The 22,839-nt window shown below is 42.7% G+C and overlaps 1 protein-coding gene across 2 annotated transcripts in view; it reads left to right on the forward strand.

Annotated features, from left to right (window-relative positions):
• Nucleotides 1-22,839, forward strand: part of NMNAT3 (nicotinamide nucleotide adenylyltransferase 3) — a 123,448-nt gene that overhangs the window by 95,416 nt on the left and 5,193 nt on the right. Inside the window, exons 3-4 of one of the 2 annotated variants that reach the window (XM_068976786.1) lie at nucleotides 13,728-13,907; nucleotides 19,691-19,773. In XM_068976786.1, the coding sequence (XP_068832887.1) occupies nucleotides 13,728-13,907; nucleotides 19,691-19,773 (263 nt within the window). Of the gene's footprint in view, nucleotides 1-13,723; nucleotides 13,908-19,690; nucleotides 19,774-22,839 lie in introns of both variants that reach the window. The other variant, XM_068976776.1, reaches the window with a different exon arrangement.

Raw genomic sequence — 22,839 nt, forward strand, 5'->3', positions numbered from 1 at the left:
CTGAGACCTTACATATATGAACGCAAGTTTATCCCATTCTCCAGTTGACAGGTCAATAAACTATAGCCCATGGGCCAAATTTGGCCTGTAGCTTGTTTTCATGTGAGCTAAAAATGATCTTTTTACATTTTAAAGAGGTGCTTTAAAAAAGGAATGTGCCACCAAGACTATATGTGGCCCACAAAGCCTAAACTATTAAATATCTGTTCCTTAATATAAAAAGTTTGCCAGCCCCATCCTATCTGATTGGTTGCTTGACCAAATAAAGAACTCCATGCTGGAAATAGTTTTCCTTTCATATTTGAAGACTTGGCTTCATTGTCTCTTGGATCCCAGAACTGCTGTAGAGAGGTCCAGCGCTGTCCTAGTCCAGTGGAGTCAAGCTCTTACTTTCTCTCTAGGAACTCTTAGAATCTTCTCTTTAAGCCTGGTAATCTGAAATTTTACAGTGGTCTGCCAGTGTGTGGAACTTCTTTTATTCAAAGTGCTGAGCACTTAGAGAGCCTTGGACTCTGAAAACTTCTCAGACGCCTTCTAGTCTGGGGAGATATTTGTATTATTCCTTTGATATTTTTCTCCTCTGTTCTCTCTTTTAGGGATTTCTATTAGTTAGACGCTGGACCTTCCAGATCTTTTAAATTTATCTTCTTTTTAGCATTAAAATGTGTACCAATTAGCATTAAGATTTGTACCATTAAGGTACCTTCCAGTTCTTCTAACTTATTTTGTTGCTGCTGTCATCCACCAGCATGTAAGCTCCTTGAAGACAAAAACTGGTCTGCCTCATCCCTTCTGTATTTCCCCAGCACCCAGCCCAGCACCTAGCATGTGATAGGCAGTTGGTGAATATTGTCAACTGAGCAAGTATTTTTTTTGAATTGGGGTATAGTTGCTTTACAATGTTGCATTAGTTTCCACTGTACAAGCAAGTGAATAAATATGTATATACACATTCTTCTCCCTCTTGGAGCTCCCTTCCGCTTCCCCCACCACCACATGCTACCCATTTGGGTCATCACAGAGGACCTCGTGTATCATGTATAGCGAGCTCCCTGCGCTGCACATAATTCCACTAGCTGTTTTATACATAGCAGTGCACATATGTCAATCCCAATCTCCCAATTCATCCACCGCCCACATCCACAAGTTCATTCTCTATCTCTGCATCTCTATTCCTGCCCCACAACTAGGTTCATCTGTCCCACATGACCCAGCAATCTCACTACTGAGCACATCCCCTGAGAAAACCATAATCCAAAAAGACACATGCAGCCCAGTGTCCACTGCAGCACTATTTACAATAGCCAAGACGTGGAAGCAACCTAGATGTCTATCAGCAGATGAATGGATGAAGGAAATGTGGTACATATACACAATGGAATATTACTCAGCCATAAGGGAACAATATTGGGTTGTTCGTAGTTTCACAGATGGACCTAGCACCTGTTATATAGAATAAGGTAAGTCAGACTGAGTATTTTAATTTCTAAGAGCTTTGTCCTGTTCTCTGATTGTTCCTTTACAAAATATCCCGTTCTTGTTTCGTGGATGGGATATCACCCCCTGTTTTCTCAAAACATTATTTGAAGATTTTTGAAGTTACCTTTTGCTTTCTGCCCTGCCTTTATGTCCTCCAAGTTCCTCTCCTCCTGACAGCTATTTTGGTCTCTGTCTTTCATGATCAGCACCTTTCTAAACTGGTCTCTCCCTGGGCTGTCCACTCCCATCTGCAGATCAGTCCCATAGTGTCATCTGGAAGCTATGGGTGTGTGGGTGAAGCTGGGGGTCCTCATGGTATATATCCACCCCCCATGTCCAAGACCCCAGAATGTGTCTGTAGGTGTCCAGAGAGATGGCTCCAATCTGGTATTCTGGGAGCCAGACTTGGCCCTCCTGTCTTAAGGACGGTAATTCTTCCTCCACTCAGCTATGCCCAGGAGTCAGGGGTCTCTCTGGTCCAACCTTGGCAGAAAGCAGAAACCTGGTTTTTTGCCAGGATGGGAGAATAAGGTAATCAGTTGGATCTAAGGGCTCCTTAGACAAACTCGCAGCCAGTCCTCCTGTGTTCAGGCCCTCTGGCACCCTCACTGGGAGGTTGTTGGTGCCTCTGGGCTTGTGCCATGCATGGCAGTCTGCACCTTCCTGTCTCCCCTGCCTGCAGACTCTGCCAGCTCTGGTACCCTTGTTCATCAGTTCACCAGCTTCCAAAATTGTGTTGACCTTTCCTATTGCTGTTTCTTTCCCTACTCTCTTTCCTTGTGATTTCATACTTCTTTTATTCCTTTTCTGCCATTTTGTTAAGAATTCCAGAGTGAGTGGAGGTAAGCAAGGAATTCTTTCTGCCATGTTAAACGCGTAGCCACATGTCACTATGATAACCCCAAGGTAAGGAAAGGATAGCTTCGTACTAAGTGATGTGCTTGGCCATGTTACCCAGAATAAAATGATAGGTTCACATCCTTAAGGAATTCTCAACTTCATGCATGGGAAATACAAAGACAAACAGATAATTATCATAGAAGTGCTGTAATAGAGGTGTGTCTCCACAGTGAGGTCACTGGAAAAGTACCTCCGTCTAACAGGAGGGAGTGCATGAGTGCATGCGTGCTAAGCTGCTTCAGTTGTATCTGACTCTTTGCGATCCTATGGACTGTAGCCCACTCAGCTCTTCCACCCATGGGATTTTCCAGGCAAGAATACTGGAGTGGGTTGCCATGCTCTCCTCCGGGGATCTTCCTAACCCAGGGATTGAACCCATGGTTCTTATGATTCCTGCATTGGCAGACAGGATCTTTACCACTAGCGCCACCTGGGAAACCCAACAAGAGGGAAAAAGGGGATCACATAAGAGACAACACAGGGATTGTAGGATTGTAGGGAAGGATAAACACTTAAATTCATAACCATTTAGCGGGCAAGATGGAGTTTTAGCTCAAACTGTTATTTTATTGACTCTTCTCTCCTGGGAACTATAACAAAGCATTGATTTCTCAGTATATAACCTCCCCTGTCAAAATGAGATAAGCCACCCCAGGTGACACCTGAGTGTCCAAGATGCTCAGCAGAGCTGCCTGGAGGAGCCCCTGGCCTCCCACCCCCTGAAAAACAGAGATTAAGGTGAAGATTAAATGGATGTAAATTTCCCAAGAGAGTTGACACCCAATAGGAGTTAGTTCTCCTAGCCCCCATTTCCTTTAAAGAGGAAAAGAGAAAGAACTAATACCCTCCATGTGTAATGTGAGACTCATGTGCAGAATTACAACTTCCTTTCCTTTCTGTAACACTCGACTTGTTCTAAACCACCATTTCCATGAATGATAAAAAAAAAAAAAATGCCACTTTAAGGTAACTATCTTCTGATTTTAAACTTATTTTCTTATAGGTCAGTTTGCAATCAAGTTTATATTTTCCTGCCTACTTTCCCAAGAGTGAGTTAAGCATTTGAGATGGCTTATCATCCTGGCATCTGAATGCCCTTCAGCTGAGGGATCTGCCCTTAACCATAGGCCTCAGCCTCTGTCCTCTGTGCCTCCACTTTTGAAGCCTCCTTGGCTTCTCTTGGCTCAGGCACTACTGCTTCTATCTGGGCCCACGCTGGGCTCTCTGTGGTGCTGCCAATGCCGTGGCCCCTGGCTTTAGGCTGCACACCTGTACCCTGTACTCCCACCTGGGATCACTCCTGACTTTTAATTCTCAGCACCCCGCCCCCCGAGTACTCCTCTTGAGGAATCTTGGGGATTTTCATGGGCCTTTGCCATGTCCTCCTAAAGCTGATGGGGAACTCGAAAGGCAGGGGAGAGAGTGTTTTCTGACACCATCTCTGCCTGCACTCACCACACTGCCATTTCCACTGTATTGGTGCCATTCTGTGTTGGCACAAGGCAATGGGATGTGGTCTTCTCCTAGAATTCCAGGTGGGAAGCAAAAAGCGTGTCTGTCTCTTCTGCAATTTCCAAACCCAGCTGGACCCCTTCACTATGCCCTCCCCCCTCTAACAGACACCAGACTTTGTCTCTGAGGGGTGGTAGAAGGGTGTAGGAAGCAAGCCTCAATTCAGATCTAAATGCTGCATCACACAAAACTTACCTCCCAAGCTCTTCTCTGCCCTGTTGCTCATTCCTCCACCCACCCACTCTCAGCTCAGAAAGGGTCTTCCCTTTTTATTTTCTCTCCTTTTTCCTGATATTACAATTTATTTTTAAATTTTTTATGTGGCATATTTTAAACGTTTTTTTCTAGTGGAGTATAACTGATTAACAATATCGTGATAGTTTCAGGTGCACAGCAAAGTGACTCAGCCAGACATATGCATGTACACCCTCCCATCCAGGCTGCCACATAACACTGAGCAGAGTTCCTTGGGCTATGCAGTAGGTACTTTCAACTAAGAAGACATAACAGTCCTAAATGTGTGCACACCGAAACCTGAGTCTCAAAATACGTGAAGCAAAAACTGGTAAGAGCTGAGAAGCAAAATAAGCAAATTCACCATCATAGTTGGGACTTCAATACTCCACTTGCAGAGACTGACAGGACTGCTAGACAGAAAATGAGCAAGGATATAAGAGAACTGAACTAACACTGTCAACCGACAGGATTTAATTCATGTGCATGTAACTCTCTACCAATAACAGCAGAATACACATTTTTTTCAAAGACTCATGGAACAGTCACTAAAACAGGCCATATTCTGAGCCATAAAACAAACTTCAACAACTTTTAAAGAAATGAAATCATTTGGATTACAGTCTATGACCATAATGGAATCAAATTGAAATCAATAAAACAACAGGAAAATATTAAAACACTTGGATATTAAGCATACTGCTAAATAATCCATGGGTCAAAGAGAAAATCTCAAAAGAAATTTTTAAAAACATAGAACTGAGTGAAAATGAAAATACATCATATTCGAATATAGCAAATCACTACACTGTACAGCTAAAAATGGTTAAAATGGTCAATGTTATGTATATTTTACCACCACAAAAAAAATGCAACCCCCAACAACAATAAACCTTGTTCTTTATCACAAAAAATTAGTAAAATATGGCAAATAACATAGCAGCTAAAGCAGTACAAGGAAATTTATAACACTAAATGGTTATTTTAGGGAAAAAAATCAAGAAATAGAAGGCATACATATAGAAAAGAAGAAATAAAGCTTCCCCTATTTGCACATGACATGGTTGTCTATGTAGACAATGCCAAGGAATCTAATTTTTTTTTTAATTTCATAGAATAAGTGAGATAAAGATCAACAGGGTTCACCTGGTGGTCAAGAATCTGCATGCCAGTGCAGGGGACATAGATTCCATCTCTGGTCCGGGAAGATCCCACATGCCACAGGGCAACTAAGCCTGTGCGCTACAACTACTGAGCCTGCCCTCTAGATCTTGTGAGCTGAGCCACAACTACGGAGCCTCTGTGCCACAACTACTGAAGCCTGCACACCCTAAAGCCTGCAACAAGAGAAGACACAGCAATGAGAAGCCGGTGCACCACAATGAAAAGTAGCCCCACTTACTGCAACCAGAGAAAGCCCATGCATAGCAATGAAGAGTCGGTGAACCACAATGAAGACCCAGCACAGCCAAAAACAAATAAATCTTTTTAAAAAATCACCAAATCAATCACATTTATGTGTACTAATAACAAACATGTGAAGACCAAAATTTAAAACATAATACCATTTACAGTTGATCTAAAGAAAATGAAATACTTAGGTATAGCTCAACAAAGTATTTATATAATTTTCAAAATTATAAAATACTGATGAAAGAAAGAAGACCAAGACAAATGGAGATGTTTGCATGGCTGTAGATTGGAAGACTCAAAAAATAAGTAAATAATTCAATGAATGATTTGGAATCAGACTAGAGAGAGAGAAATACAAACTTAGTGAATTGGAATATAGATCAGATGAAATTATCAAGAATGGAGTGAAGAGATAAAGAGATTTGCTTCTAATTCCAGGAAAGAGGGTAAGAGACATGGGAGCTATATATACACAATCAGCTAGAAGAGGGCAGAGCACAGGGGACAGAGGCATTTTCTGAAGAGATAATAACTAAGCATTTTCCAGGTCTAATAAAAAAGATACCAGTGCCCAGATTTAAGAGATCTGTAGATCCCAAAGCAGGGTAAACAGAAATCCCCTGTGTAGTCAAAGGAAATATTAAAAGCAACCAGAAAAATACAGGTTACCTTCACAGAAATGGCAGTTAGATTATAGATGGTTTCATAACGGTATCAGTTAAAAGGAAAAAAACAGCAGAACCGTCACTTCAAAGGATTGCATAGAAATGATAGCCAAACCAATTAGTTCATACACAGTGCAAAAATATTTTGGGGATGAGAGTCGTATCTTGAAAATGTCTTTTCAGGCAGGAAGTCACTAACTTCAGAAAATTCTACAGGATATATTTTGTCAGAAGGAGAGTGATTTCCAGAAAGTAGGTCTCATATGCAAAGAGAAATGGAGTGCAAAGAAAATGTCAAATACATGGATAAATGTAAATGAGCACTGGTTGTATAAAACAGAATAATAAGTTCTAATAGGCTAAGGGGAAACAATAGGCTTAAAATATATACAACACTAGCATGGACAGAGCTCTGCAGTCCTCATGTGATTCAGGAACAGGGGAAAGGTCTTTATTTACTTTGGATGTGAGACTACATTTAATTCCAATCCAGGAGAAAAAAAAAAAAAGAGAAAAGCCCAAACACAAGCAGGACAAGAGGGGAAAAAAAAACCCAGAACATAAATTAAGTGACAAGAAGGAAAATATACAATGGTAGCTTTAAACTTAAATCTGTTTGCATTCACATTGAATGTAAATTAATGTAGTCCAAGCAAGAGTCAATAACTGTCAAGCTTGACCCCCAAAAAATTATTTTTAATCCAGCTATAGGCTATTTACAAAAGACTTGCCTAAAACGAAAGTATAGAAAAGTTGAACGTAAAAAGGTAAAAAAAAAATACATGGCATGCATATACTAATCAAAATAAAACTATTGGGGACTTTCCTGGTGGTCCAGTGTTTAAGACTCTCTGCTTCCAATGCAGGGTGTGCAAGTTCAATCCCTGGTTGGAGAACTAGGATCCCACATGCTGTACAGTGTGATCAAATAATAATAATTTTAAAATAACTTACACTATTGAGGCCAGGGTCTATATTACTATCAGGCATATAAACTTTAAGTAAAAAGGATTACTATAGAGAGAGACCTGATTCACAGATATGTTAGAATCACAAATATATAGGCACCTAAGTAACATATCCTTAAAATATATGAAACACAAGTTAAAAGAACTAAAAAGAAAAAATGGAAAAATTCACAATCATGGTGGGAGATTTTAACATGCCTCTTTTAGTAAGTAATACAACAGACAAAAAAAAAACATAGATTTAAAAAAAGCAATTGGCAGTATTGAGTAGTTGGACAGCATCACACAGCAATCATAGAATACACATTTTTTAGGTACTCGTGGAACATTGACTAAAACTGATCATTTCCTAGGACAAAAAGCAAGTATCAAAACATTTCAGAGGATTGAAATCAATAGAGTATGTTCTTCACAGTTGCAACTAAGCCAGAAATCAGTAACAAAAAGATTACCAAAAATCTCAATATGTTTGGGTAATTACAAAAAATACTTGTAAATAATTCATGGATCAGAAAAGGTATAAAAATAGAAAGTATTCTGAACTAAATGATCATGAAAACTTCACACGCAAGGAAAAAGTAAATGCAAGTCATGCTTCGAGTATATAAGTAAAATCATGCTTATAGGGAAATTTTATAGCCAGAACTATATAGGCGTTCCTAATTGTATTAGGAAAATAAGACAAATGGCAAATTAGTTAGTTCCACATCTATCACCATTAGAAAAAGGGCAGCAAACTAGCACCAACAAAGCAGGAGAATAGGATTAATAAAAATAAGAACAGAAATTGATGAAATGGAAAACAAACATTCAGCAGAGAAGTTCAATATAGCCAAAGGTTGGCCCTTTGAAAAGACTAATAAGATTACAAGCCTCTGGCAAGATTGAGCAAGGAAAAAGAATGGAAACACAACCAACATTAGGAATGAAAAGAACATCCCTGCAGATGGTATTAACTCTAAACAGATAAGAGAATATTGGGAACAACCTTATGCCAGTATGTTTCAAAATTTAGATAAAATGGACAGAATCCTAGAAAGATGAAAGTTGCCAAAAATTATAATGAAGAAATTAAAATCTGAATTACTTTACAACCATTAAAGAAATTAACTCAATAGTCAAAAAAAAAAATCACACAAATTAAGCTCCAGGCTCACAAGACTTCACCAGTGGCTTCTACCAAACACTTAAGGGGAAAATATTATTCCAAACCCATACAGTCTTTTTTAGAGCATAGAAAATGAGAACTTCTAACAGCTTTTAACAGGCTATCATAACCTTGATATCAAAACCTGATTAGAACATTAACAGAAAATTGTAGACTTCTCTTGTTTCCTAAAATAAATATTACCAGAGTAAATTAATCAGCACATTACAAAGATAATATATCTTGACCTAACTGTTTATCTCAGGAATGTAATGTTAAAGATTAGAAAGTTATTCAATGCAATCCACTATATTAACTGACTAAAGGAGAAAAACCACATAGTCATTTCAAGAGTTGCAAAGAATTCATTTAAGACAAAAGCTCTTAAACTATGAATAGCTAAGAATATCTTTTTTATTTTATGATGGTAACATTGATTTATAACATTATGCAAGTTTCATGTGTACAACATTATATTTTTACTTCTGTATACCCTCACCAGACTTCCCAGGTCACAGTAGCGGTAAAGAACCTGCCTGCCAATGCAGGAGACATAGGAGATGCAGATTTGATCCCTGAATTGGGAAGATCCCTGGAGGAGGGCATGGCAGCCCACTCCAGTATTGTCGCCTAGAGCATCCCATGGACAGAGGAGCCTGATGGGCCATGGTCCATGGAGTCACAAAGAGTTGGACACGACTGGGGTGACTTAGCACACACGCATGCATACCATCACCGTCAAAGATGTCACCAAACCACTGATCTCCCCTACCTGTTTCACCCTCCCTCCACCCCTCCCACTCTGGGCATCACTACTCTGTTCTCTGTTTGTGTTTCTTTTTGTTGGGTTTGTTCATTTGCTTTGTTTTGTTTTTTTTTTAGTTTGTTTTTTATATTCCACATATGAGTGAAATCATACAGTATTCGTCTTTCTTCTGACTTATTTCATTTAGCATATTACCCTCAAGGTCCATCCGTGTTGTAACAAATGGTAAGATTTCATCTTTTCATGCCTGAGTAGTATTCCATTGTATGCATGTATGTGTGTATTTGTATATGTATGTACATGGGCCCCCCTACCACAGCTTCTTTATCCATTCATCTGATTAGGAACATATCTTGGCTGTTGTAAACAGTGCTGCAGTGAACAGAGCAGTGTGTATATCTTTTGAATTAGTATTTTTTGTATTCTTTGGATAAATATCCAGAAGTAGAATAGCTGGATCATATGGTGGTTCTATTCTTAATTTTTTTGAGGGATCTCCATACTGTCTTCTCCACCAAGAGTGCAAGAGGGTTCCCTTTTCTCCAGATCCTCTCTCACACTGATTTCTTGTCTTTTTGACAATAGCCGTTCTGACAGGCATGAGGTGATATCTCACTGTGGTTTTGATTTGATGTTTAGTTACGTTGAGCTTCTTTTCATGTGTCTAATGGTCTTCTGTATGTCTTCTTTAGAAAAATGTCCACCCACCTCCTCTGCTCATTTTTAAGTTGGGATTTTGTTTTTATTGTTGTTGAGTTGTATGTGGTTTTTTTTTTTTATATTTTGGACATTAAACATCTCTTTTAAAATAGCATATTTGTCACGACAGACCATGCTGGTTGAAGAAACAAACCCCACAAGTTGAGGAGCTTAACACACTAAACAAGGTTTATCTCTCACCAGGTAAATCCCACATAGGTTCAGAAGATCAGCAGGATAGTTTCCTCCCAAGCTCAGGAAGGAATCCCTGTGTCTCAGGGATCCTGGTAGGTCCCAAAGGCTTTGCTGTCTTAATAGCAGCTTTCAGGTCCACTATGAAGAGCTGGAGGGTCATGCAAGGGTTTCTATGGCCAGGTCTACATGGTGCTACATCAATTCCACCCACATCCCACGACCCAGTCTCTTCAGTCACGTCCAGTTCTGCGACCCTGTGGACTGTAGCCCACCAGGCTCCCCTGTCCATGGGATTCTCCAGCCAAGAATACTGAAGTGGGTTGCCATACCCTCCTCTAGGGGATCTTCCCTACCTAGGGATCAAACCCACATCTCCTACATCTCCTGCGTTGCAGGCAGATTCTTTACCAGCTGGCCATCAGGGACTATAACTCAGTCAAATCACAAAAACCCAACCTAATTTCAAGGGAAACAGAAATATTAGCTTCCTATAAGCTCTGAAAGAGGAAAAATAAAAATGGGTCCTAATGAACACATAGCATGTTCTCTGCCACACGTGAGAAAGGATATCCACAGAAAACTTATAGCAAACATCATATGTAATAACAGAGCTTGGAAGTTTTTCCTCTGGTAGTGGGCATAATACAGGATACCTGCTAATACCATCTCTATTCAGCATAATACTAGAGGTCTTAAACAATGCGACAAGAAAAATAAAGTGTAAAAGAATTGAAAATGAAACAGTAAAATTGTTGGTATTTTGCACATAGAAGATTAAGACTCTGAAGGTAAACTATTAGAATTAATGAGAGAATTTAGCAAGCTTACCAGATACACATTCAAGATACACGTAAATCAGTTATATTTCTGCATATCAACAAGGAGGAAAAAAGGTACTTTTTAGAAGTACCATTTATAGTGGCATCAAAAAATATCAAGAATCTAGAAATAAATCTTACAAAAGACGTGTTAAGTGCTGTACAAGAATAATTGTAAGACTTTGTTTAGAAATATTTAGGAAGACCTAAACAAATGGAAAGATATAACATGCTCATGTAATGGAAGGCTCAATATTATAAAAAGGTCAATTCTCCCTAAATTGAATTATAGATTTAATCCAATGCCTATCAAATTTCAGCAGGTTTGGGGGGCAGTTTCATCTTTGTGGAACTTAACAAATGCTTTCTAAAATTTATGTGGAAAGTATAGAGTCAAGAATTGCTGAAACACTCGAAGAAGAAGGAGTTAGGAAGATTTACTTAATCACATTAAGAAGTGTACTAAAGCTCTATTAAACAAGGCAGTGTGATGTTGTTTAGGGACAGTAAATAGTAAATAGAACCGCAGAACATCACAGAGCAGAGAAAGCAGCTGGTTCACAGATGGACACTAGGAATCCCACGTGGTGACACCGCACAGCAGGGGGCGGAGGGTCTTTTTGGTAAATGATGCTGGAGTAATTGACTATCCAAATGGAAAATACTTTTAATAGGACACCCGTCATGCGCAAAGACACCAATGTGAAAAACAAAACTATAACACTTTATGAGATAATACAGGAAAATACCTTTATAACACAAAATGCACTAGCCATAAAGGAAAAAACCTAACAACCCAGCTACATAAAAATTCAGGACATTCGTTTGCAAAGGATTCCACAAAAAGAACAATAAGACAAGTGAGAGAAATTACTTAGGACACGTATAACCAACCAACAAAGAGCCAATATTTGAAATAGATGAAGAACTTTACAAATCAATGATAAAAAGGCAGAAACCTGAAATAAACGCAAAAGATTTAAACAGGCACTTCACAAAAAATTACGCTTGAATGCTTAATAATATATATGAATAAATGCTCAGGCTCATTGGTAAGCAGAAAAAGGAACATTAAAATCATGATGAGCCATAACTATACATCCATCAGATGGGAAAATCCTGACAATAACTCTGTATGGTTATTTGCTCGATGGTGTGGAGCAAATGAAATGCTCATACACTGCTGATTGGAGAGTAAATATCTATAACTGCTTTAGAAGATTGTTTGGCATTATCTAGTAAAGCTGCAAATACATCTACCCAGCAGTTTAGCAGTTTCACTCTTAGGAAGGGTACATATCCTAAGAAATATATGCTTGTGCACACAGAGAGACTTGTGCAAGCATTTTCATAGCAGAATTGTTGGTAATTTGTAAACCCAGAATCAAATGAAATCTATCAACAATAAGACAGATCAATTATTTGGTATATAATCATTCAATGGAATATTATGTAGCAATAAAACTGGTTGGACTACATGAATTTTATTAACAAAACAAAAAGCTTTATTGAAAGAACAATTCAGTATGATTCCATTCTTTTAAAGTTTCAAAAGCAGGCAAAAATCTTTGTTTTTTCAGGCTGCATAAATACATGGTAAAGTTATAAAGGAAAGCAAGAGGATTATGAAAAAGGGAGAATTGTTGTTGATCTTTGTTCAGTCGCTCAGTTGTGTCCGACTCTGTGACCCCATGGACTGCAGTGTGCTAGCTTTCCCTGTCCTTCACCAGCTCCCAGAGTTTGCTCAAACCCATGTCCATCGAGTTGGTGATGCCATCCTACCATCTCATCCTCTGTTGTCCCCTTCTCCTCCCGCCCTCAATCTTTCCCAGCATCAGGGCCTTTTCCAATGAGTCAGCTCTCCGCATTAGGTGCTTGTGTGCACAGGGAGGAAAGTGATAATACCGATTAGCTTTCATCAGTGTGGGGGGGTGATAAGGAACTTCTGTCTGTTAACCTGGGCGAGGATTAGAACAGGATGTTTTGATAACTCTTTGTAAAACTGTGTTTTTTCATGCTCTTTTATGTGCATGTGTCTATCTTATAATACAATTTTTAATATATCATGTACTAAGTTAAAATATTAACTCCCCTCATAGATATTATATTTCATCCTTCCCACAAGGTGCTGCCAAGGAGCTATTATCCCATTTTACAGAATGGAAAACTGAAGCTCAATTGACCCAGCACTTTATTCTTCCAAATATCTTGGTGACTTGCCTAAGGCCTCCTAGCGAGTGATAGAACTAGAGCTCCCACCCGAGTCCCATTCAGAGTCTCTCTGAGCCCCATTCATGCTCTCTCCACGATGGTTCCCTATACCTTCTGCAGTTCACTGCAGCTCTAAATCTGTACCGCCCTGTTCTCCTGTCGCTGAGCCATGCAGCATGGTTCATAGATGGCCCACGTCATTGTCGAAGTAGGTCTTCCCTCCCTTAGCAGCACAGTCCTCCAAAGCCAGTGGTGGCCCTGTGCAGTCAGTTTGCATCCCCTCACCCACCCACCTGCTCCAGGGGACATGTCATTCCTTTGTCTTTGATCCACAGAAACTCCTATTTGAGCTAAGAAGCCATGTGTGGCTATTGTCCCATAGGTGATTAGAGGAGGCCCACACAGGGGGAGTCATTGTATTCCCCTAACGTGTTCTGACCCTAACTGTCCACAGTGCCACCTGGGAGCCTTGGCCTCAGCCCGACCCTCCCAGCCCGCTCTCCACTACTCCAGGGCATAGAAGACTCTGGAGAAGAGGCACGTGATGCCTAAGGCAGCACCTTGACCTGACCCAAGGGAGCTGACCTGCCCAGCAGAGAATGCCAGTGTTTGTTCCCACTCAGGATGAGGCCCCGAGACTTTTAGTGCCTGTCTGGACTCCAGCGGCCGGGTGGCAAGTCCCCGTACCAGCAACACCCCTGCTCTCCCCTGCCTAGGCAGGTACCAGGTGATCGGGGGTATCATCTCTCCTGTCAATGACAACTACGGGAAGAAAGACCTTGTGTCTGCCCGGCACCGCGTGGCCATGGCCCGGCTGGCCCTGCAGACGTCCGACTGGATCCGGGTGGACTCCTGGGAGAGCGAGCAGGCGCAGTGGATGGAGACAATCAAGGTGCTGAGGTAACAGTGGGCATGCGCGGGTGGGATGGGCAGGGGCCCCGATCATGTCTGCAGAGCCCACTGGGTGGGAGGCACGGATGGAGGGTTGAGTGGGGCTTCAGCCAGATCCTTGCACCCAAGTCCTGCAAGTGTTTATCCTTAGAGCGAGAGAGACCAACACCTTCACCTTCTCAGAGAGACTCGAGTAAGCAAATCACAAACCACTACCCTTCAGGGTACTCTGTGGAAAAGCCCAGTCTCAATTCAGAAGGCTGAAGCATCCAGAGTCCAGGGCTACCGCTCAGTAGCTGTCTGGCATTAGACACATGATGACTTCTCCAGGACATATTTCTCACATGCAAAATGGGGACAGGATAACCTAACAAGGATCACAAAAATGTAAATCATTTTTCTGACCCAGAACCACATAATCGTACACAGTAAGTGAGACCTTTTATTATTGTCATCATCCACTAGGTTTGAAAACTGCATCGACATAATGGGCCACCTTTTCTAATTGTACAAATTCTGGGTTCTCTAAATCTGGACTTTAAAAAGAACTATGAATCTAGAGATAGTTACACAGGATTTTTTTTTTTTCTTTTAGAATTGTTACAGTGTTCAGCATAAGTAACAGAGCTGTTTAAAAGCCCCAGCAAGCCCTGTATATGAGGACAGTCTGTCTCTGACTTGTGTCTGGGAAACCTTGGGAGTTTGCTAGGGAAGCAGGAAACCCCAACTGTCCTGCCTGCCAGAGGGGACTGAGAGGCGGGTCTGCCTGTCACTGACGACAGCCAGCTTGGCTGGAAGGGACTGCAGACTGTGGGCTGTCTTTTATTCATAAGGGAACTCTAGACTTGTCAGAGACCTGACACGAGGGGCCAGGCTGAAACATTGGCAGGCCTGCCCATATTGGGTGTTTACTTTTTACTTCTCTTGAAAGTCACTTGGGAGAAAAAATGCTTACCTTTAGCAAAAAAAAAAAAAAAAAGAAGATAAACATTTAGTTTCCACATCCTGTTCTTATTACTTACCCTTTATGGGGGAAAGAACCAGCTAGAAGCATTCAGTTACAGTGCTTCTTCAATATCTGTTGCCAAATTGAAGGAGAGCAAATATGAAATAATTGTTAGATATATGCTCTTTTTTTAACATAAGGAATAAATTTACACCTAGATCATCCTTTTAGAATAAACAATGCAGTCAGCTCTCCTTTAGGCTAACAGAGGGGAGTAGAAACAGATAATACAACAAATCATTTAGCTTTAGTCCTGAAGTGACTTAGCAGCAGCATGCAGTCAGAAACAGAGACTCGGTCCTCCTCCACCCTGTGGGAGGCGCTGAGGCCTCGGGCCCAGAGCTTGGAGCCAAATTTACTAGTGAACTGACTTGAGGTAAGTGAGACAGGCTCTCTCTTCAACTAATAAGATAGGGATGACATCATCCACTTCACTGGGATACTGTGTACTTTAAGTGAGGTGGTGCAGGGAAACACCTGGCTTATGTGCTGTGCTTAGTCACTCAGTCCTATCCAACACTTTGCGACCCTATGGACCGTAGGCCACCAGGCTCCCCGGTCCATGGGGATTTGCTAAGCAAGAATACTGGAGTGGGTTGCCATGCCCTTCTCCAGGGGATCGTCCCAACCCAGGTCTGCTGCGTTGCAGGTGGACTCTTTACTAGCCTAGATACCAGGAAAGTGCCCACCTGGTTTATAATAGGTGCTTAACAATGTTAGGGACTTCCCTGATAGCTCAGAATCTGCCTGCAATTCCACCTCAGTTGGTAAAGAATACCTTCCCTGTGTCCCTAACTGGCCCATAGTTTATTCTCATAACAGATAAGCCATTCACGGGTAAACAGGATTTGACCACAGTACCACATATTAATATCCTGCCACAAAATGCAGGCCTAAGATTTATAGGATGCATTCTTTTTCTCCTTTTACTGTATGCTTTAGACAGATGCTTCTCAGCCCTGGCTGCACACCGAATCACCAAGAGAGCTTTCAGAAGCACAGAAGCCTGAGTCTTACCCCAGAGACTGGGATGTCATTGGTCTGGGATGTGGCATCAGGATTGTTAAGAGCTCCATAGTGATTCTAATCTGTGGCCAGGGTTGAGGCCCACAGTCTCAGTCACCAAGTGTGTGAATCATATTTTATGATTAATACCGGGATGGATCCAAACCAGTGGTCTCAATCCTGGCTGTTGGACTCACCTGGGAAGCTTTTTTTAAATGTTCAACCTCTCCTACCCAAGCTTATGATTTTTCTAGGGTAATAGGCAGGGTCTAGGCATGGATATTTTAAAGTTTCCCAAATGACTTATTTTGTGCAGCCGAGGTTGAGAATCCACTGACAAAGACAGCACTGTTTTATCAGCCGGTTGAGAGTCTTTTCAGTATTTGGAGTGGCCTTCATTAGAAATTTTGTTTAGTTACTAATGTTTTCCTAAAATGATCAAAAACACTTTTTAAGATTGAAAATCTGGTTAAAATTGTAAAGTGAGGTGATTCTAGAAGCATGGTAGAATGCTCTAAAATGCTCCCACCATTTTGCTCCATTTAGTATCCTCTTGGCAGCTCAGATGGTAAAGAATCTGCCTGCAGTACATCAGACCCGGGTTTGATTCATGGGTTGGGAAGATCCCCTGGAGAAGGAAATGGCTACCCACTCCAGTATTCTTGCCTGGTAAATCCCATGGACAGAGGAGCCTGGTGGGCTACAGTCCATGGGGTTGCAAGAGTCAGACAGGACTGAGCAACTAACACTTACTTGGTGGAGTCTACAGTGACTCTACATCATGGCGACAGTGACATGCATCACTATGAAGTCGATTCACTGTAGGGTTTCTTGAGTGTTCTTTTTCTCCTTATCAAGTTACTTATTTTTTTCTAAATTTTTAAAATCTGGGTCAGCTTTCATGCTTCTGGAGCACTTGATAGCTTATTTCACTCACCCTTTCCCCATGCTGGGCAGGCCTTGGTCATGATGCCATGCGATGTGGTCCAGCAACAGCAGCTTAAGTGCCCCTTGGCAAATATGAGCCTGTGTTGTCCTCATCCTACAGGTGAGGAAACTGAGGCTCAGAGAGGCTGAGTTAACTAAGTTGCACAACAGATGATGAGCAAGTGGTAGAACCCCAGTCTGTTGGACTCTGAAGCCATACGTATGGCCATCTTCAAAACCAGTGATCTACAGGGGGGATCACCACGTGGCTGACTCTGTTTCCGCTGCAGTGACCCTCTGATCAGGCTTCCCTAGAGACCAGGGGCTGCTGAGGACACAAAAAATATGCTTCCAGGGTCAGTCATCAGGCCCAAGGCTGGGCACACCAGAGTACCACTCAGGCAAGCAACAAAAGGAAGCAATGGCCCCCCGACCCCACAAAGGCAGAGTGGAGGTCTGTGGGGAAGATGCATTTGATACTGAAAGTAACCTTTTGCACACCAGAGTTCAGAGTTCCAGCTACTGTTCAAAGCAGGGTCAACTTGGACCAGGGGCTTCAAGATCAGTAAAAATAAAATGATAATACCAGCTTTTACTGATCACCTACTATGTGTGCCAAACATAGAATAACTAGGCAGCTCAGCAACTCTGAGAAGTAAATGAATTTGGCCCCATTTCACAGGTGAGGAAACAGGTTCTGAAAGAGTCAACAACATATTCAAAGTCCTACAGTGAGAAAGTAAAGATGGCACCCAAACCTGTTTCCATCTGTTGTGAAATTCCAGACTAATCTGGGAATGAAGCCTCAAGAGGCGATGCTTTCTAAAACTGAAGCAGTAAGACAATAATGAAGGGACTTTCCTGATGGTCCAGTGGTTAACACTCCATGCTTCCAATGCAAGGGGCGCTGATTCACTCCCTGGTTGGGGAACTAAGATCCTACATGCCATGTGGCATAGCCAAGAAAACATTTTAAAAATAAAATTTAAAAATAAAAACTACAAATTTATATTTTAAAAAAGACAATAATGGAAGCACAGACGAGTCCAGCAAGGCCCTAAGAAGACTCAGGTGAGTCTCTGAGACCATCAGGAAGGACTTTGGAGCTGAACTAAATGTATTTATTTATCCCCCTTCCATCTCTCCTGAATTCTGCCAACTTTAGGTAAGCAGTTTCCTAGGTACCAAAAATATAAGGATAAATTAAATGAGTTTCCTATTCACAATCTGGTGGGGAAGAAAGACTGAGAGAAAGGCTGTTAATAGCAGCTTGTGTTGATTGGGCACTTTTCTGTGGATGGGCTGTGCTAAGCTCTTTAATTCAGTCTCGTTATAGCTCTCTGAGGCGGGTACTGTCATTGTCTCCCATTGTACCGATGAGGAAAGGGGAGGCAGATTGCTTAAAACACCTAACAAGATTCCAGCGCTACTATTTGGAACCAGTATACCACCCCAGGCAGTCTCACTCTAGAACTTAACTTCTACACTGCACCTTCTCCTAACAATCAGCATCAGCCTCTTCCCCAGCCCTGGAGAAGCCCTTGCTCCTTTATGGTCTTGTGATACTCAGTGTAGACAAGGCTGCCATTAACTTTCCTGACCAAATAAGGGGAATAGAGGTCAGTGAGCCTCTGAGAGTGTTCATGACACCCTGCGTACAAGCAGGACAGCCTACACGTGAACCCAGCCACTCTTACTGAAAATACCTGCTTCTCCCATCAGGCGCTTTTCCCCAAACACAGCTCCAGTCAATGCATAATACAGTAGGCGGAGGACGGAAGATCAGGTTGATACAAGACTTAGTGCTTACCCATGTTTAATTAAAAAGAAGGCACAGGTATCTCTTGATTTTCAGAAGACAGATTGCTAAAAGAGCCAGGCCTACCAAATGGGTGTTAAGTCTAATCACATCCAAACTGCGAACATATAACGAGATTTGCGATTTGCTCTGCGCTCTACACCCCTCCGTGGACTTTGCACATCTACTTCTTTCATCTGCATGACCACGCTTGGGAGGCAGGCACTGTCATCATTCCTCGTTTTGCAGGTACTGAGACATGAAACACCCACCCAGGGTCCTACTGCTGGCTGGTGGGAGAGACTGGATTCAACCCAGGCAGTCAAGCTCCAAACCGGGCTCTGAGCCACGACCCAGTCAGGTTCTAAAGTACTAGCTTATGATCCGAGCAAGCCTCTGTTTTGAGAGGCAGCTATGGGCCACGCACTGTGCCAGCGCTTGAAAGTGTTAGTCGCTCACTTGTGTTCGACTCTTTGTGACCCCATGGACTGTAGCCCGCCAGGCTCCTCCATCCGGAGAATTTTCCAGGGGATCTCCCCAACCCAGGGATCAAATTCGGGCCTTCTGCATTGCGAATGGACTCTTTACCTGCTGAGCCATCAGGGAAACCCGATGCCAGTGCTTACTGTGTGGTAACTTACTTACCTTCACAGAAGTCTGAAAAGTAGCTATATTATCCCAGCTTTTTACAGCTGAAAATTTGTACTTGGAACTCAAGTCTGATTCTGATAGCCCAGGTCCTTAATCCCTATTCAACTTTTATAAAAAGTGAGCTACCCAAAGAAAATACTTTAAAGAGTAGAAATCTGCTTGTTTCCTCCTTTCAGCTGGGGCTTATAGAAGGCAGTCTTGGATGGGGTGGTCTGTCAGGACCCAGATGCATCACCTGGCACAAGGCCTGGCACACAGTAGGCCCTCAGTACGTATTTGTGGAATGAGCTACCTTAAATGGACAAAGGCAGAATGAGACTTAAAATCAGAGACCCCCCCCCTGGGCCATGTGGGGGGACTGCAGGCCACATGGATGCACCCTGAGCCCATATGCCTACCCCACAGGCATCATCACAGCGAACTGCTCAGATCTCTGCCCCGGATGGAAGACCCAGATCAAGGTAGTGCCAGCTCCCCCGCCTCCGCAGGTAGGTGCTAACCCTCTGCTCTGTCAGGGGTGCGGAGCATGGGAGGGGGGGTGAGATATCTGGGCTTCAGGTGAGAACCCATGTGAGCCATAGCCCCTGGGCACAGGTAAGAGTACTGAGGCCTGCTTGGGGTGACACTTTCCGTGTTGAAAAGTCAGGTTAAACAATCTGCCACCATCCCTTGTAAATCGTTGTTTGCTAAAGTGGGATTTCCTGCCCCAAAGGAGTTTACCTACCTTGTGACTTGTGCTTGTGACCTGGATTACAGCCAGGACTAAGCCGGAATCAACTTCTGGGTGCTGCTGAGCTAGTTGGAAAGCCTTAGCCTTTTTGAATACAAAATGTGCCCTTATATCGCTTAACCTGGCACTGTATAGCATTGTTACCCAAGTGTTTTACTTGGAAAAGGAAACCTAGTTTTAAGGGATTTAACATCTATTTGGATCTTCCTTTTAATTTGCAGCCCTGGGTTTCTACCCCGTGGTCAGCTCCTGGTGTTTGATGGAACCTTGTCAGCTGTAATTTCAGAGCACCTCCCATGGCAGCCCTGGTACCAGGGGTTAAATGCACAGCCCCCTCAGGCACATAAACGAGAGCACAGTGATGGGGGGCAGGGTGGGCCAGGAGCAAGGGATCACTGGTCCCACCCTGCCAGCATTCCAACAGGCTCTTCCGTGGGGTTGCCTCCAGCTGCTCTCCCAAGTTTAACTGGTGGGACACTATTGCCCTATGAGAAGAGCTCTAGATTGTTGTGGTTAAACACGCTTACAGTGCTGTCTTAAAATTCTATAGGATTTTCAGAGCCTTTACTATGTTCATGTGCATGTGACTCTTATAAGGAAGGGAAGTAGCTCGCAGCCATTCTTAGCACTTTTTAATCATGGGGCTCTTTTTAATGCATATTAGTATTCCTCAGAACTGGTGCTCCCAGAACAGAGACTGGGAACCGCTCTTCTAAAAGGACTTGAAAGGTGGGGTGAGAAGAGATAAACTAGGAGTCTGGTATTGACATATACACCCTACTATATATAAAATAGGTAAACAACAGGGGCCTACTGTATAGCACAGGGAACAATAACCTATAACGAAAAAGAATCTGAAAAAATATATATATTAAAAATAAATTAATTAAGAGGCCTTGAAAATGCCCTCAAATTTCCCGCTGCAGTCCGCGGATGCTGATCAAAGCATCACTCACAGCAGAATCACCTGGGCGGCTTACTAAAAACACTGAAGCCCAGGCCACGCCCCAGACCTCCTGAGGGGGAGGGGCCTGGAACTCGATGGTTAACAGGCACGCTGGGGATCTGCTTTGCCGCCAGTCTGGGGAACTGTGCTGTTGAGCGGGAACCCAAGAAAGAAGGAGCTACAGAGTTTCCTATATGAGGAGCTTCTCCAGTATTTATTACATTCCTCTGGCCTCCCTGTCTGCCTCTCCTCCGGAGCCTGCAAGGGCTCCTCCTCGCTTGTCCCCCAGCCCTGAGCACAGCACACAGTGCTCATTCTCATCCCTCTGTCTACTTTCTGAATCACCTCTGGCTCAGCAGTCACTCCTGATAGAGTTCTCGAGACGCTGGCCGAGAACAGCGGGGGCCTGCCCAGCACCTGTCCTGAGCTGGAGACCATCTGTGTTTGGCAGTGAGTCCAGGTGTGGATAGGGGAGTGGTCTGGAGGAGGCAACGCTGCATCACCACTTGCAGACCCGTAGGTTATCTGGGGTGGGGGACACCTGGGGGGCAGAAGAGCAGCTGAGTCAGGCACGCAGGGCAGGAAGTGCTGGCCACCCCAAGCCATTCAGGATGCTGGAACCTGTGGCGAGAGGAGGAAGTAGCTGCCAGTGAGGCAGGAGGGATTCCACACTGAGGCTCCCAGCTTCTCACCTCTCTGCAGATACTTCCAGAAGCCCTGTCTCTGCCTGGCCTGCCTCTTCTCCCACCTCCCTTTGTGGCTCTGCTGTTGAAAACCTGTCTGTCCTGTAACGCCCTTCTCTAGAAGGAACCCTCCCTAAGAAACCAGTTCCCCCTCCACCTCTTCAAGTCACCCCACTTTCTTTTTGGATGTGCTTGTCCAGGGGCTACTAGCCTGCTCTGCTTGGCCCCATGGCATTGGGGGTTTGTCCTTTATTCCCTCTCTGTCCGTTCAAACCCTAAATCCTACTCTTCTTGTTCTCTTCCAAAGTAACTGTTAAAAAGGGAAGTTTGGGAAAAAAAGGAAGTTTGCATTGAATGAAAAGTGAGCTTTTCAATTTGCCAAAATATATCCAGGGCTTTAAAAATGCCTGTGCCCTTTGCTTGATAAATTCCCCTTCTAGGAATCTGCCTGAAGAGGTAATTACAAATTGGGACAAAGACTTATGAGAAAGATGTTTATCACAGCAAAAAATTGTAAAAATACAATGGCAGAACATAAAGCGACCTCAGTGTTAAAATGTTAGGGAATGTATAAGTAAATTTACTATATATAATATAGGATGAAGAACCCACACAAAAGGTTTTCATGATATGGCGAAACACTTAGGAGGTAAGTGGGAAAAAAATCAGGATACAAGACTGGATAATCTCAAGTATATAAACATATGTAAATGTACTTTCACATCTATTTGCATGTTTAAATACAAAAGAGTAAGAAATACACCAAAATACTGACAATTTTTTGTAGAAAGCAGAATTATTGTTATTATTTTTCTACTTTAAATACTTATATTTTCCACACGGTCCACAGTTGACACAGATTTCATGTTTGTCATCAGAAAAAAAAAGCAATTAAGAAAGAAAGGTGGAGTTTTTCTCACATGAGTTTGGCTTCTGATGAGGTAACTTACATGCTACTAGTGACCTTTTTAAAGGACCATTTTGTGTGCCGTGTACCCTGTCATGTGCTGTTCTGCTCTGCAGCTGAGCTCAGCATCTTCTGGCCGCCAGGGCCCTGCTTTCCCCATCACTGCTGTGATTTGTGGTCCTCCTTGGACTCACCCAGAGGCGTGTGGATTGCCTTGTCCTGGGCCACTTGGGTATCACACTTTGGGACACTTTCAGTCCTTTAATAGCCCAGTTCTGTCGCTTGTGA

Source organism: Capricornis sumatraensis, chromosome 1, assembly GCF_032405125.1.
Source record: "Capricornis sumatraensis isolate serow.1 chromosome 1, serow.2, whole genome shotgun sequence".
Lineage (NCBI taxonomy): Eukaryota > Metazoa > Chordata > Mammalia > Artiodactyla > Bovidae > Capricornis > Capricornis sumatraensis.